This window comes from Hydra vulgaris, chromosome 12 (genome assembly GCF_038396675.1).
Source record: "Hydra vulgaris chromosome 12, alternate assembly HydraT2T_AEP".
Classification (NCBI taxonomy): domain Eukaryota; kingdom Metazoa; phylum Cnidaria; class Hydrozoa; order Anthoathecata; family Hydridae; genus Hydra; species Hydra vulgaris.
In genome coordinates, this window is record NC_088931.1 from 29,660,059 (window position 1) to 29,673,931 (window position 13,873).

A 13,873-nucleotide genomic window follows, 5' to 3' on the forward strand; every position below is an offset into this window, starting at 1 on the left:
CCATTTCCATCTCACTCATTTTCTTACTTTTAATGCACAAATTATATAAAATTAACCAAAAATATATGCCAAAATATTTAAATAATGATGGGCCTAGCCCATAAGGGTTAGTGTTATGGTCATTGAGCATGACTATTTTCCAAATCAGGATTACTGTCACCTGTCACCAAGAAGCATGGGCTAGTGAAATCAGAGGTCAGTTATAAATCCATGCAAAGGTGTTAAATCCATCATGGTTTTCCGGAGTATGACTGAGCTGGCTTGGTGTAGTCCACAGATAAATCTTTTACGCTGGTTACTAACAACACAAGACTCTACTGAACAATATAAACAGCACAGACTTACACATTACACCTATACACCCTGTACATACAGCCTGTTACATCGTTTTGCATGCTTTTTGTTCTTTTATAGATAAACCATCTTTGTTTGAACTCATGCTTATTTAGATAATATTTTCTTTTAATAGATAGTATGTGGTTGAAATCAATTTTTTGTTTTATAAGTTTTTATTTGGTGATATATTTGGTGTATATCTACGTTCATTTTAGTGTTTATGAAAAAATTTTATTTTTTATTATTATAAGTACTGTTTGGGTGCATTGTCTGTCTTATTTATTTTTAAATATTCCTCTATTAATCTTTATTTTTAACTTGATAACTGTCAAAATATGCTTTGTTCAAAAAATAGTTCTCCTTTATTCTAATGTACTTCATTTCTTCCCTCAGGCATTCACTGCTCGTGTGTGACCATTCAGCAAATTTAATTTTAAATAAAGATAAAAAAGTGGTATAAGAAGTTCTATTTCCATCTCATTCATTTTCTTACTTTTAATGCACAAATTATATGCAAAATGTTGTGCACAAACGGAAACCTTTGAGTTCAGAATAAAGCTTTTTAGTGCTTTAATTTCATTTTACAATTATGATAGTTACATCTGGGCAGGGTGGAAGACCAAGTGTTGATGCAATTAATGCATACATTTTTCAGTTACCAAAAACTGCACCTCAAGGAATAATTATTAGACACTAAAGGTTTGTTATTATATAGTGTTGTTGCAAATTTGTTGTTGCATATTTTACTCAATTAAACAACTACTAGTTTATTAGAACAATTTGTTATTCTGCTAACAAACAAGTTAAACAAAATACCTAAGTGATATTTTTTTATTAATGAATTAAAAAAAAACAAAAAACAAAGAGAACATTAAGCAAGGTATTTAATTTAATAAAACAATTTTAACTTTTTTTAATTTCATTAAAATTTAAAATAACTAAATAGTTCTAAATAACTAGGCTAAAACTAATAACATAGAGCTTTATTTTATTTGCAAAATAATTTTTTGAATTGAAATTTAGTTAGCTTATTTTTAATTTTTTTAGTTGTAAATTTTAGTTTAGGTCACAACATTATTCATAATTGTTCTTTTTTTAATATATAGAATGACAAACAATTTTCTGTACGTAATATTGATTTTAAAGTGAAGTGCGAAAAGCCAAATAATATTCTGCATAATTTCTGTGGATCTATGTAAGCAGTTTTTTTTTTTTATTTAAATTGTTTTTTTGTAATCATTTTGAAAAGAGTTTTAATAATTAAAAAAAAGTCTAAGCAGTGAATTTTGTGTAATAATTGTATTTTTTTAAAATATTGTGCAATAGTTTCAGGTTTTTAAGTCTATTTTTTATTAGTCTTTATAAAAATGGAAAAGAAACAGGTGTTGATGGAAACCACCTGCTTTTGCGCGGATGTGTTGTGAAAAATACAGCATCTGTTATTGGTCTAGTACTTTATGCCGGTGTGTTATTTTTTTGATTTCATTTTTATATAACAATGTTTATAATAATAGTAATAATAAATAGTAACATTGAATAATGCAATGCTAAACTTTTGAGTTTGCTAAATATTTACTATTTAATTTTAAAATTTTTTAGAGTTATTGAAGCCTTTTGGTTTCATTTAAAAACCCCAAACCATAAAAACATATGTTTAAAAAACAAGTTTATTTTACAAACACAACTCCAGTCCTGGCTATACAATAACATTAGCAGGGGTTATTAACTGAGTCTAGGATATAATGTATAATATATTATATATTATATATTTATCTATATATTTACTATTTTATATTTATATATTAGTTAGATATTATTGATGTGATTTTAATTTGTTATTGGTGTTATGTTACCAATCTTAATTTATTTTACCGCTTTTAAAACAATTTTTTGAGAAAAAAAAAGCCAATATATGCTTAAATAATACATACTTAAAACTTATATATTACTAAATAATATGACTATATCAACATTTTGTAATGGAGCTACGTATAATGATCTTTGAAAAATCTTTTCCTGACTGCTTCGTTTGTGGATTCAGATTGGTTATTAAATATGTTTTTTGTTTATAAGATTGTCATAGTGAATAAGTTTAGTTTTATAACTAAGTTTAGTGTTATAAAGTTTTAACAATTAAACATTTACCATGTGTGTAAGAGATGAAACTAAAAATGCTATAAAAAAGGTAAAAAAGGACAAGAGTAAGTTTTTTTTATGAAATATGGAGGCTTCTGGTAGAAAAAAAAATTATCAGCGCAAGATTTATAAAATACTGGCTCGGCTCCATTGTAAGATTTAAGCCTTTTTTTTCAAAATTGTTGATAAGTTAACAAGAATAGGTGCTAATGAGAGCCCATAGCAACACCATCTGTTTGGTTTAAAATCCTTTAAAATAAAAACAGTTTTTATATTTTGGAAAGGTGAAGAGTTTATTTATTTCAGGTTTGTTAATTTAAAGATTGATATTACTGCTTAAATAGAACTAACAGCAACATCAATTATTTATTGAAGAAATACATTGGTGTGTAAGCTTGAGTCATTGTAAGAGAAGAAGTTTCTTTAAGAAATTACAAAATAAATTCATATTTTTAGATTTAAACATACATATAAATATATAAAGTATGCTTGAATTTTAATTTAAAATGAAATATCTATAGATATTTATGTTATAAAAATTTTTTGCTTTATACAGGCGTTGTGTTATATATAAATGTTCTGCATGCCTGTTTTGTTTTAACCTGCTTTATAGATTTTTATACCATCTGGTTCAATAGTTTTTTTTTATATCACCTGATGAATTTTTTTCATCTAATTTAATGGTTTTTTATACCATTTGATTCAATAGGTTTTCAGGCCTCGGCGGGAGTAAATGAGCGCAGGAGCAGAAAAAAATAATCTAAAACTCCTAAAACGAACACAGCTACCTATGCGAGCTACTCCTCTAAACAGCTTCTTACAAGAGCTTTTGGTTTTTGCACGAGCTATCTGTTTATTCAATAAAAAAATATCTTATTTATTACAAGTTTTGTTTCATACTTGTTACAAGTATATAATTGTAACATTAATGTTACAAGAATATATACATAACAAGTGCCATTTATTGCTCTGTGAAAAAGTTTTTTAGACAAGTGTCGTCCTTGGGTTTTCACACAAGCTATCCATTTATTTATAATTAACATTACTTATTTGATAAAAAATTTAACAAAGAGTGATACAAGTTTTTACTGCATATAAAAAAATGTTTTATATTTTCTTATTGTAATAGAATGAAGGCATTTTTAAAATTATTACAACAATCAAAAATTCCACAATAAAAGTGAATAATTTAATAAAGTATTTGTTATATAAAAAATATATTTTATTACATAAAATAAAAACTATTATGCAATAATTTAAAGTGCAATAATTTTATATTTATCATTTAGTTCAATCTAATCAAAAACATTTGCATTTCAATCGGCGCTCTATTTTAATTTTTTTTTTGTTGCTACAACCATGCCTTTTAAAAAAGCATTGCAATAAATTGCAATTATTTTTTTGTTTTATGAAACTGACTTTATATTTTCATTTTAGTTACAATGGTAATTACACTTTTGAGAGAAAAAATAATATAGTTAATAGTATAATAATATAAATATAATAATATAAATATAGTTTAACTAATTTTCAGTAACAGCAGGTATAAAACCCAGATGGTATAAAAACCCAGGCCTCAGCAGGAAGCAAGAGGTAAAGCTCTCGCTTCCTGCTCAGGCCTGGGTTTTTATACCATCTAATTCAATAGTTTTTTTTATATCATCTGATAAATAGTGGTTGAGAGTTTTAACAACAATTTAAGAACATAAAAAAAGATTAGTCTCTTTGACTGTTGCTTTGAATGTTTTGCATCCTTAAGAAGGTGAGTCCAGTAAAAAAAAATATTGTAAGAAATAGTAAAAAAAAAAAAGCGAGGTTTATTAGATGTTTTTTAGATAGTTCTTTATCAATCCAATATAAAACACTTATAACCTAACATATTAGGTTAAGATCAGATAAAGATATTTATCTGATCTTAACCTTTATATGTATATTTATATCTATGGTACTTCTCATGAAACATTAAATTCAATTGATTGATTTCAAATTGGCTTTAATCATAACTTTTTTCTGTTTATTTATAGTCCAGTTTTTATATTTGCACCATTCCTAAGTTAAAATAGTCATAAAGTATTGTAACATTTTTTCTTCCAAAATAATTTGTTACAATTGATTAAAATTTAATAATACATCTTAAAGATTAGCATTTGACTCATACAACTTTTTAAGTTTTTTGTCATCTTACTCTTTAACTCAATTTTTTTTTCTTCTAGTAACTTCCAACTTAATAGTGGTTGCTTTCAGTCTTCTAGTAACTCCCAACTTAATAGTGGTTGCTTTCAGTCTTCTAGTAACTCCCAACTTAATAGTGGTTGCTTTCAGTCTTCTAGTAACTCGCAACTTAATAGTGGTTGCTTTCAGTCTTCTAGTAACTCGCAACTTAATAGTGGTTGCTTTCAGTCTTCTAGTAACTCCCAACATAATAGTGGTTGCTTTCAGTCTTGTTTGAAGTGAATCAAAATAAAATAGAATAAAATGTACATCTAAAAGATTGATTAACATTTACTAAAACATCTAAAAGATTGATTTACTAGAAAAAATAACATTTAGTAGAAAAACGATTGGGAGTCTTAAAAACAATTAAAAGATCTTTATTAAACACTAAATATTTATTGTCTTATTAATATTTATTATTTTTAAAATTTTTCTTATTTTATTTGTTAAAGAAAAAATTAAGATTTCAGATTTTATATTTAAATTTATCCACCTCCCCTAAATTTTTTTTTGCGCAAATAGAAAAAATAGCATTTTTAGCATAAGGTTTTTTAAAAAAGCTTATTATGTTTTAATAAATAATTTGAATGCATTTTACAGTATCTGATATATTGTCAAATTAAAATTTTCCTTTTTTTTTTTTTATAGGTTTATAAATAATATATAATCATATAAACCATATAGGGTTATAATATATAACAAAATATGGTTAATAAAATTTTATAATTTTTATAATAAAATAAAGTTTCAATAAATTGTTTGATAATTTTTTTCATGGAAATTAATTTTTCATTGAATACTTATGTTAGTTATTTCTTAAAATATTTGTAGGACATGATACGAAAGTAATGCTAAACAACAGTAGTCCACGTTATAAGCGAAGTCGTTTAGAAAAAGATATTAATAAAGATGTGATAGGCTGTGTGTTCATTCTTTTTGTATTTTGTACAGCAGGAGCAATAGGTTAGTATCCTTTTCTAATTAAATAATTATTTTTAGTTTGTGTCCTATATGTGTTGATTTTTTTACAACACATATGTCCTATATTATTTTCTAATGAATAATTATGTATAACAACATAAAATCATATTCATTTACATCAATTTTTCAAATGGATCACCCACCAATAAAAAACAAAAATATTTCTAATCATTAAAACAATATTGCATTTGTATTTGCAGTTTGTAATTAATTTTCTTTTTTTTACATATATTTTACAGACAAAATAAACTTTAAATTAAGTTTCTCAGAGTTTATACATTAAAGCAAGTCTTGAGCAACTTTTATTGCTCTTTCAGCACATATATTACTGCACTGGATGTTTGCAATAATTGATGGTTCTTTAGTCCAATACGTTTTCAAACAAGTAAGAGCTGGCAATTACAAACAAGTAAGAGCTGTAAACAAGTACCAAGTAAGGCAATTTCAAACAAGTAAGAGCTGGCAATTACCTTTCTTGATATCTTCTTCAAGATAACTAAAATCATTTTCATTAAAAATATCCCAAACCTTGTGTCAGTTACCACAAAATTACTAACTACTTCAAGTTGTTCCCTAGATGAGTTAACAAGAAAATAACTTCAAAATGCATAAATTGCTATTGAATTCTATCATGCACAGTGAAGAAATACTAATGTATTAGGAAAATTAATTTTAGGAAACTATCCATTTTCTTTATAAAAAAGGTATGCTTTGCATAGATTGTAAAGAAATTTCATATTATCTCTACATCCTAAAATTTTGCAGTTTAAAGAAGGACCACTGTTGTTAAATGGTTCTACAAGATTTTTGTAATTTTCAAAAATGAATTTAATAAAAGAATAGTGTAAGTCAGGTGAGGTAGACTTTTCAGAAAAAAATAGTTTTTTAAAAGTAGGTCATGTTGGGTCTCAAATTAAGTGATATTTTATAAAAATTTTAAAAATAATCATCATTTTATTAAAAGAAATTCAGATTAGATTTTACTGCAATAAATACGACATTTTTAAAATAAAAATGAAAAAGGTGCATTTTTTGTAGTTTTATATATACATAGCAGTTAAATATAAAATGTTTTTTTTTTTTTAATTATTATTTTTTAAATTTTTTTAAAATTTTGCTTAATTTGAGACCCAACACGACCTACTTTTAAAAAACTATGTATTTTATAAATATTAGGGACTGGTCAAATATTCAAGAGTGTCGGGGGACCTCTAAAAATATTTCTTAATCTAAAATTTTTGAAAGTCATTGTTTTTTTGATATATAGAGCACAATTAGGTGTCAGACAAAATCAATTTTTTAAATTGTTATTTTGTGATACACCTTAATACCCACCCGATATAAAATATTATATTTTTAAATAGCTTAACATTAATGTATGATTGCTGTGGTGGGTGACTTTTTTTAAAAATTAAATCAAATAACAGATATATTCAAATAATATACATAAATACTCATCTGCTAATGCTATAGTGTTTCAAAAATTTCATAAAAAGTATTAAAAGTTAACACCCTAGTGTCCTACTTGTGGATTTGTTTTTATGTATACTTTAAATTCTTAAAAGCAATTGTAAATTTTATGTAAATCTAAACCACAACTTAAACTTAATTATGTACTTAAAAAATAAAAAAAAACCATCAACATGTTGTTTTTGTCTCATCAAACCAACTTTCTTTTTTTAAGCAGTAGTTTATATTATATAACAAACTTTAAATGTTCACATTAAAAACTATATAAACACATGTTTTATTATTGACAATAGTTAATAATAATTTTAATTAAAATTAAATTGTAAACCACACAATTGTCACCAAATGTTCTAAAAAGAGATTAGACTATTTGTATCAGTGTCTACATGTTGATTAAGTGTTTTGTTTATGTCATGATTTTTTGCTTTATTTCATTATAGGTTGCAGTGTTTGGGCAAAAGAATATAATTTGTTCGAAACTATATTTTCTACTGATAAATCAGAAAAACCATCTTATGAAGGGTTTTTGCGATTTTGGACATTTATTATTGTTTTGCAGGTTGTTTGCTCTATTTTTGTATTGATGATAATGGTGATAAATGAAAATAAAAAGTGAAATTACAAACAAAAATAAATTAAAAATTTTAAAGCAGGAAAAAACAAAATTAAAAATATTTTGCTGTTTTGAACTGTAACATTGTAACATAAGTTATAATAATATAAACATAAATTGTAATAGTATAAATTTCCTTTAAATAACTACAATCTAATGGTTTTAAATCTTTAAATAACTAAATCTAAATGAACAGAAAGATGAGTGTGCGGTTAGTGGGTGGGTTAATTAATGGACTGTTGAGTAAAGGGTTATTGAACTAAATTATGATTAGAGTGGAAAAAATCATACCACAAATATGATGTATTGTTATTTATTGTTTAATTATGTTGTGTTGTTAATAGTTGTTTATAATTCGTTGGGATTATAAAATCATGTTGTTGTTGTTGTTGTTATTATTTTTTATAAATAGTACTATTATAATTTTATTAGGTGATTATTCCAATATCTCTTTATGTTTCTGTTGAAATTGTAAAACTTGGTCAAGTGTATTTTATCAATAATGACAAAGAAATGTTCTATGAAAAGACTGCCCAGTATCCTATCTGCAGGGCTACTAATATAAATGAAGATTTAGGACAAATACAATATGTGTTTTCAGACAAAACTGGAACTCTAACAGAAAATAAAATGGTTTTTAAAAAATTTTCAATTGGTGGAGTTCTGGGAACACATAACTCTGGTATTGATTTTGTTTTTTAACTTTTGTTGTTGATAAATATTATTATTAATTATTTTTATTTATATATTTATGTATGCTTCTTTTAGGACTAAGTTTTAGAATTATTAAAATTTTATAGATATTTTGGTCAATGATGTAATGAATAAATGATGATGTAATGAATAAATGACATAAACTCTTGTATTATTATTAAAATAGATGCTTAAAAACAAAGCAAATGTTTTGAAAAAAATCTTGGATTATCTTACATGATCAGATTATGAAATCTTTTATTTAGATGTTGTTCTGAAATAAATTTCAGTTTTCAAATAAATTTTAAGTTAAATTTATTATGCAATTAAGGATTTTGATTTGTTAACTTTTACAGAAAAAAAATTTGGTTTGTCAATTTGCAATAAATAGTTTAAGTGTTACAGCCATCAGTAAAATCTTCAATTAATATATACCATAAAATTGCCTAAGTTTGGTCGCCATGTAATTTATGATTTTTTAACTATAGATTTATATAAAAAATTACAATATAAACAACTAAACAGCATTTTTTTTAACATACAATTTATTTTTTTAATTAACAAATTAGTTACTCAAAATTAGTAAAAATTAATTTGCAAATTGGTTTTTACTAATTCTGAAAGATAAAGTTTGGATAATAAAGGCAAGCTCTGGTATTGCAGAATTTGCCTCCAATAGGTCTGTTAAATATATTTAAAAATATATATGATAATGCTGATATTTTAAAGTTGTTTTAGTTTACTTTCAAAAAAAAGTATTAGTGTTTCTTTAGAATTTAATGAAAGTCAGTTTTGTTCAATTATTTTGTTTATTATATCATGTGGTTCATATTGGTTTTTGGTTCATTATGGTAATTTTGTTGACAAAGTTTTAAATTATCGTGCTGATTCGGAATTTGAAGTCAGATTTTTCTTCAATAAATCAAGTTTTATCTCTCAGCATGCTCTCCTGGTAAAAACCACTTTTTTTCATCAGCTGTAGTAAAGCCTTGATTAAAATACAAAAACAAGAAGTCTTATTATATACAATATTTAGTGAAATTATTTTCATAATATATTGTTTTGATTTTGAGTTACTAATCTCTTATAACTTTCTTTAATTCTTAGTAGCCCAATAACCCTAGTAACATTAGTTACCCTAGTAACATAAGTAACCCTAAAACTTCTGACTGAAAACTTTAACTTGAAAACTTGTTTTAAATAACAATTGAAGTTTGTCATGGAAAATAATAGAAAAGTAGATATACAATTTATTCATTCTATTTCATGTTTTCTAAACCTAAAACTTTTGTGTGTTTTAGGATTGAATAATGAAGGAGAGAGTCTTTGTAAAAGGGATGCTGAAATGTTGTTAGCCAATAAAGATTCTACATTTTTAAATATATGGGATGAATTTTTTACTGTGTTAACCATCTGTAACACAGTTGTTGTTTCTAGTCAACCTTCATTACCAACTGAAACTAATAGTAAATCATACTTTATAAAAAGTGAATCAAAACGTAGATTTTCTTCAAGTATTATACAGCGTTCATCAATTAATTCTAACGGAAAGCTGAAAAGAGCCCAAACATTACCAGATGTTACAGTGGATCAAAGTATTGATGATATAGCAGAAGAAGATAGTATCGAGTTGAATGACTATTTGCATGTAACACGACGTGTAAGAATATTTTCTAAAGTCATTTCTGATAGACTTTCACGAAGTATTGATAGTATTAATAGTTGGCTTGATTGTGGACTAACTCCCACATATGAATTTGAATCACCTGATGAAGGAGCATTAGTCAAAGCTGCTTCTTTGTATGGTTATAAATTGGCCAATCGTACACCAGAGCAAATTTTTTTTGCAACACCTTCTGGTGAGATAAAAGTATTTGACATACTTCATATACTTCAATTTGATTCTCAAAGAAAAAGAATGTCTGTTATAGTCAGAGATGATGCAGGTCTCATCAAAGTTTATAGCAAAGGTGCTGATTCAGCATTTCTAAACTTTTTGAAGGAAGGTCAAGGTAGAATATATATAGATGGTTTCTTTATAAAAATTGTTTTTTTATATAAAGATTGCTTTTTTAATCTTTTTTCATGTAAAAATTGTTTATGATTTCTGTTTTTTAGAGGACATTCAAACAGTTACGGATCAGCATTTAGAAGAGTTTGCTAAGGAGGGTTTACGAACTTTATGCATTGCTAAAAAGGTTTTTCTTTCTGCAAAAATAACCAAAATTAATTTTGGTGTTGATTCTATCTTTTAGATATTGTATTTTTATAAAATTTTATAGGATCTTACAACTGAGCAATATAACATTTGGTTAGAAAAGCGTCATCTGGCTGAAAGATCACTGACAAATCGTCATACACTACTTGCCTCTTCTGCTGAACTTATAGAAACAGACTTTCAGCTACTAGGTGCAACAGGTAGTCCATAGTAACATTTTTTATTTTAAATATTTATTGTTTAAAAATATATCTTGAATAATATATATATATACAGGCCTCGGCAGAAAGCGAGAGCTTTAGATCTCGCTCTAGCCCACACTCCCCTAAAATGGTTTACGGGAGCAATTTAAGGCACTTGCAAAAGTATAGTTTTTCTCTCAAAAGTATAATTATCATTCTAACTAAAATGAAAAATACAAAGTCATTTTTATAAAATTGATTTGCATAAAAAACTGCAGTGCTTTTTAATAGGCAGGATTGTTGCAAAAAAAAAAAATTATTAATAAAAAAAAACGCAGATGCAAATGTTTTTGATTAGATTGGGCTAACTGATTAAAACCCAAAGACAATGTCCGTCAAATGTGAAAACCCAAAGACAATGTCCGTCTAAAGAATTTTTTCATGGCACAATAAATGACACCTGTTATGTATATATTCTTGTAACATTAATGCTACAGGCATATGTTTGTAACAAGTTTAAAACTAAATTTTGTATTTAATAAGTAATTTTTTAATGAATAAACAGATAGCTCTTGTCAAAACCAAAAGCTCTTGTAAGAAGCTGTTTAGAGGAGCAGCTTGCATGGCTCCCCATGTTTCTTTTAGGAGAGCATTTCTCTGCTCTTGCGCTCGTTTACTCCTGCGGAGGCTGCGGCCATCTTATAATTATTCCTCGAAGGAATAATTATAAGATGGGTGAAGTCGTTATAGCTCGAAATAAATTTATATATATAAAATAAATATATATATATATATATAATATATAAATATATATATTATTATATAAATATATATTATATAATAAAATAAATATATATATATATATATATATATATATATAAATATATATATATTTATATATATATATATATATATATATATATATATATATATATATATATATATATATATATATATATAAATATATATATATATATATATATATATATATATATATATATATATATATATATATATATATATAATATATATATATATATATATATATATATATATATATATATATATAAATATATATAAATATAAGTAAATGAGAAGAGAAATGCTATCCTAAAACGAACATGAGGAGCCATGCAAACTGCTTCTCTAAGCAGCTTTTGGTTTTGACAGGAGCTATCTGTTTATTCATTAAAAATTGCTTATTAAATACAAAATTTGGTTTTAAATTTGTTACAAACATATGCCTGTAGCATTAATGTTACAAGAATATATACATAACAGGTGTCATTTATTGTGCCATGAAAAAATTCTTTAGACGGACATTGTCTTTGGGTTTTCACATTTGACGGACATTGTCTTTGGGTTTTAATCAGTTAGCCCAATCTAATCAAAAACATTTGCATCTGCGTTTTTTTTTATTATTAATTTTTTTTTTTTGCAACAATCCTGCCTATTAAAAAGCACTGCAGTTTTTTATGCAAATCAATTTTATAAAAATGACTTTGTATTTTTCATTTATTGCGCCGTGAAAAAATTCTGTAGATAAGTCTTGTTCTATATATATATACACACACACACACATATATATGTATATTTTATTTCATATATATGTATACTTATTTATTCACATCCCCAAGGCCATGAAAGCCACTAGAGTTGAGAAGGCTACTTTAGTTGTGGTTACAACCCTCTCTCAACTCAATAACTCGAAGCATGAACCTTGGCAAACAAGGTCGCTCTTTGGTGAAACAAGTTGAGCGCAATACTACCAGGGGCATGGTGGGAATTGAACTCAGAACTTCTTGCTTATGAATCAAGTGCTTTACCACTACACCACTAGCACATAAAAATAATTATATTTATATATATAATTATATAAAATTAAATATATCATTGTGTTTCAAGGCTTGAAGGTATGGGTGATATTTGTAAACAGTACACGCAAAATGTTTTCTCTACTAAAAAATTTCTCAATATTTTGGATATGGAATAAATGATAATGTAGTAATGTAACTAATTTAGCAATTATTTGAAATGTTTAATTGCCTAATTGTCTATGCAAAACAAGATGTCATATTTTGAATCACAAAATATTACCAATTTTAAATTTACATTTTGTGAAGAAAAAAAAATTTCAATTCAATTTTTAAATTAAAACTTAATGCTAATTATAAAATGTATTATGTGCACTATTTTGTAAAATAGGAATAAACTTTTAACCTTGAGCTATAAAAATAAATTCTCAGTTTTAAATATTTATTTAATATTAACGATATAAAATATAGTTAGTGTAGTTCACTGAAAGTCTATATGCAGGATGACAGTGACTAATAGTTTAATTATTTTTTAACATTTACAGAGTGTCTAACTTCAATTTTCTTATAGTGTCTACGTAAATTTTTTATGCTTAAGGCATAAAAAATTAACGTTTTAACATTACAATTTTTTAATCAAATCGCTGCAATTATCAACTAATTAGTCTTCAATATCATATAAACTTCAAATTTCCAGACAAATAAATTTTTTCACGTCACAATGCATTGTAAAGTAAGAATTAAATTAGTCTAAAACCTTGAAATTTCAAAATCGATTTTAAGTCTAAATTATCGCTAGTCGCAGCTGATTTTATTTAATAGTATTAAACAACCTTTATACTTCCTAAATATCATTAATTCCAAGTTCAAGAGAGTGGCATTTGGTTGGAATTGAATATTTAAGTATTTAATATTTATGTATTTATACTGAAATGATTTTCTTTTTATTTCCTTTTTTGAAAACATTAAAATAATAAAAAAAAGTTTATTTTAAACAATAATGGTTCGATGCGTTAAATAAAATTAAAAAAACAAAAAAAAATTAAATTACTTAAACAAATATGTTAATTTTAAATCAGTGTTTTTACAAAAGCAAAAAAAGTCGTCAATTTTGAACTAAAAAATGTATGCTAGATACATACATACATACATACATACATACATACATACATACATACATACATACATACATACATACATACATACATACATACAT

At 25.2% G+C, this 13,873-nt stretch overlaps 1 protein-coding gene across 1 annotated transcript in view; it reads left to right on the forward strand.

Annotated features, from left to right (window-relative positions):
* The window catches only part of LOC100198383 (phospholipid-transporting ATPase VD), a 47,072-nt gene that overhangs the window by 12,865 nt on the left and 20,334 nt on the right, over positions 1 to 13,873 (forward strand). The window contains exons 3-10 of the mRNA XM_065812850.1: positions 1,443 to 1,531; positions 1,693 to 1,799; positions 5,518 to 5,649; positions 7,578 to 7,696; positions 8,183 to 8,432; positions 9,745 to 10,455; positions 10,562 to 10,641; positions 10,726 to 10,861. Coding sequence (XP_065668922.1) covers positions 1,443 to 1,531; positions 1,693 to 1,799; positions 5,518 to 5,649; positions 7,578 to 7,696; positions 8,183 to 8,432; positions 9,745 to 10,455; positions 10,562 to 10,641; positions 10,726 to 10,861 — 1,624 coding nt within the window. The remainder of the gene's footprint in view (positions 1 to 1,442; positions 1,532 to 1,692; positions 1,800 to 5,517; positions 5,650 to 7,577; positions 7,697 to 8,182; positions 8,433 to 9,744; positions 10,456 to 10,561; positions 10,642 to 10,725; positions 10,862 to 13,873) is intronic.